Source organism: Penaeus chinensis, chromosome 37 (assembly GCF_019202785.1).
Source record: "Penaeus chinensis breed Huanghai No. 1 chromosome 37, ASM1920278v2, whole genome shotgun sequence".
Taxonomy (NCBI): Eukaryota; Metazoa; Arthropoda; class Malacostraca; order Decapoda; family Penaeidae; genus Penaeus; species Penaeus chinensis.
This window is the reverse complement of record NC_061855.1, coordinates 8,260,914-8,263,413: the sequence shown is the minus strand read 5'-3', so window position 1 is coordinate 8,263,413 and position 2,500 is coordinate 8,260,914. Positions and strand designations below refer to the sequence as shown.

The 2,500-nt window shown below is 58.5% G+C and overlaps 1 protein-coding gene across 1 annotated transcript in view; it reads right to left on the bottom strand.

The window, feature by feature from the left end:
- Positions 1–2,500, bottom strand: part of LOC125045280 (glutamate receptor ionotropic, delta-2-like) — a 12,068-nt gene that overhangs the window by 1,144 nt on the left and 8,424 nt on the right. The window contains exon 8 of the mRNA XM_047642484.1: positions 21–82. Coding sequence (XP_047498440.1) covers positions 21–82 — 62 coding nt within the window. The remainder of the gene's footprint in view (positions 1–20; positions 83–2,500) is intronic.

Below are 2,500 nucleotides of genomic sequence, written 5' to 3'. Positions count from 1 at the left end.
ACAACTCTATGAATCCTTACGCTCGATTCAGCTCCGTCTTCTGATCGAACGTCCTGGACATAACTAAGCCCATGCTGACGGTCTTGAAGAGGCGCTCAGAGATGATATACAAATGGCATTTTCCTGTCTGTCAAAAGGGAAGCAAGAAAGAGAGAGAGAAGGAGAGAGAGGGGGGAGGGAGGGAGGTATAGATGGAGAGAGAGGGGGGAGGGAGGGAGAAGGAGAGAGAGGGGGGGAGGGAGAGAGGTATAGATGGAGAGAGAGGGGGGAGGGAGGGAGAAAGAGAGAGAGGGGGGGAGGGAGGGAGGTATAGATGGAGAGAGAGGGGGGAGGGAGGGAGAAAGAGAGAGAGGGGGGGAGGGAGGGAGATATAGATGGAGAGAGGAGGGGGAGGGAAGCAAGAAAGAGAGAGAGAAGGAGAGAGAGGGGGAGGGAGGAGGTATAGATGGAGAGAGAGGGGGGAGGGAGGGAGAAGGAGAGAGAGGGGGGGTGGGAGAGAGGTATAGATGGAGAGAGAGGGGGGAGGGAGGGAGAAAGAGAGAGAGGGGGGGAGGGAGGGAGATATAGATGGAGAGAGGAGGGGGAGGGAAGCAAGAAAGAGAGGGAGAAGGAGAGAGAGGGGGGGAGGGAGGGAGGTATAGATGGAGAGAGAGGAGGGAGGGAGGGAGAAAGAGAGAGAGGGGGGGTGGGAGAGAGGTATAGATGGAGAGAGAGGGGGGAGGGAGGGAGAAAGAGAGAGAGGGGGGGAGGGAGGGAGATATAGATGGAGAGAGGAGGGGGAGGAAGCAAGAAAGAGAGGGAGAAGGAGAGAGAGGGGGGGAGGGAGGGAGGTATAGATGGAGAGAGAGGGGGGAGGGAGAAAGAGAGAGAGGGGGGAGGGAGAGAGGTATAGATGGAGAGAGAGGGGGGAGGGAGGGAGAAAGAGAGAGAGGGGGGAGGGAGAGAGGTATAGATGGAGAGAGAGGGTGGAGGGAGGGAGAAAGAGAGAGAGAAGGAGAGAGAGTGGGGGAGGGAGGAGTAAAGATGGAGAGAGAGGGGGGGGAGGGAGGGAGAAAGAGAGAGAGGGGGGGTGGGAGGGAGAGGTATAGATGGAGAGAGAGGGGGAGGGAGGGAGAAAGAGAGAGAGGGGGGGGAGGGAGGGAGATATAGATTGGAGAGAGGAGGGGGAGGGAAGCAGAAGAGAGGGAGAGGGAGGGGGGGGAGGTGGGGGGGGAGGGAGGTAGTAGATTGGAGAGATGAGGGGGAGGGAGGGAGAAAGGAGAGAGAGGGGGGAGGGAGAGAGGTATAGATGGAGAGAGAGGGGGAGGGGAGGGGAGGAAAGAGTGAGAGGGGAGGGAGGGAGAGGAGTTATAGATGGAGAGAGAGGGGGAGGGGATGCAAGAAAGAGAGAGAGAAGGAAGGAAAGAGGGGGGGCTGAGGGAGGAGGTATAGATGGAGAGAGAGGGGGGGAGGGAGGGAGAAGGAGAGAGAGGGGGGGGGAGAGAGGTACCGATGGAGAAGAAGAAGGGGGGAGGGATGGGAGGAAAGAGAGAGAGGGGTGGTGGGAGAGAGGTATAGATGGAGAGAGAGGGTGGATGGGGAGGAGATAAGACGAGAAGAGGGGGGGAGGGATGGGAGAATAGATGGAGAGAGGAGGGGGAGGGAAGCCAGAAGAGAGGGAGAAGAAGGCGAGAGAGGGGGGGAGGGATGGAAGGTATAGATGGAAGTGAGAGAGGGGGGAGGGGATCAGGGAGAGAAGGAGAGAGAAGGGGGGAGGGAAGGGATGTATAGAAGGAGAGAGAGGGGGAGAGTGAGGCGAGAAGAGAGGAGAGGGAGGGGGAATTTAGGAGAGATAAGATGGAGAGAAGAGGGGGAGGGAAGCAGAAGAAAGAGAGAGAGAAGGAGCAAGAGGGGGTGGGGAGGGAGGGAGGTATAGATGGAGAGAGAGGGTGGGATGTGAGGGAGAAGGAGAGAGAGGGGCGGGAGGTGAGGGATGTATAGATGGAGAGAGAGGGGGGACTGGAGGCGACGAAAGACGAGAGAGGGAGGAGAGGGGAGGGAGATATCAGATGGAAGAGAGAGGGGGAGGGAAGCAAAAAAGAGAGAGAGAAGAAGAGAGAGGGGGGGAGGGAGGGAGGTATAGATGGAGAGAGAGGGGGGAGGGAGGGAGAAGGAGAGAGAGGGGGGGAGGGAGGGAGGTATAGATGGAGAGAGAGGGGGGAGGGAGGGAGAAAGAGAGAGAGGGGGGGAGGGAGGGAGATATAGATGGAGAGAGGGGGGGGAAGCAAGAAAGAGAGAGAGAAGGAGGGAGAGGGGGGGAGGGAGGGAGGTATAGATGGAGAGAGAGGGGGGAGGGAGGGAGGAAGAGAGAGAGGGGGGGAGGGAGGGAGATATAGATGGAGAGAGGGGGAGGAAGCAAGAAAGAGAGAGAAAAGGAGAGAGGGGGGGGAGGGAGGGAGATATAGATGGAGAGAGGAGGGGGAGGGAAGCAAGAAAGAGAGAGAAAAGGAGAGAGAAGGGG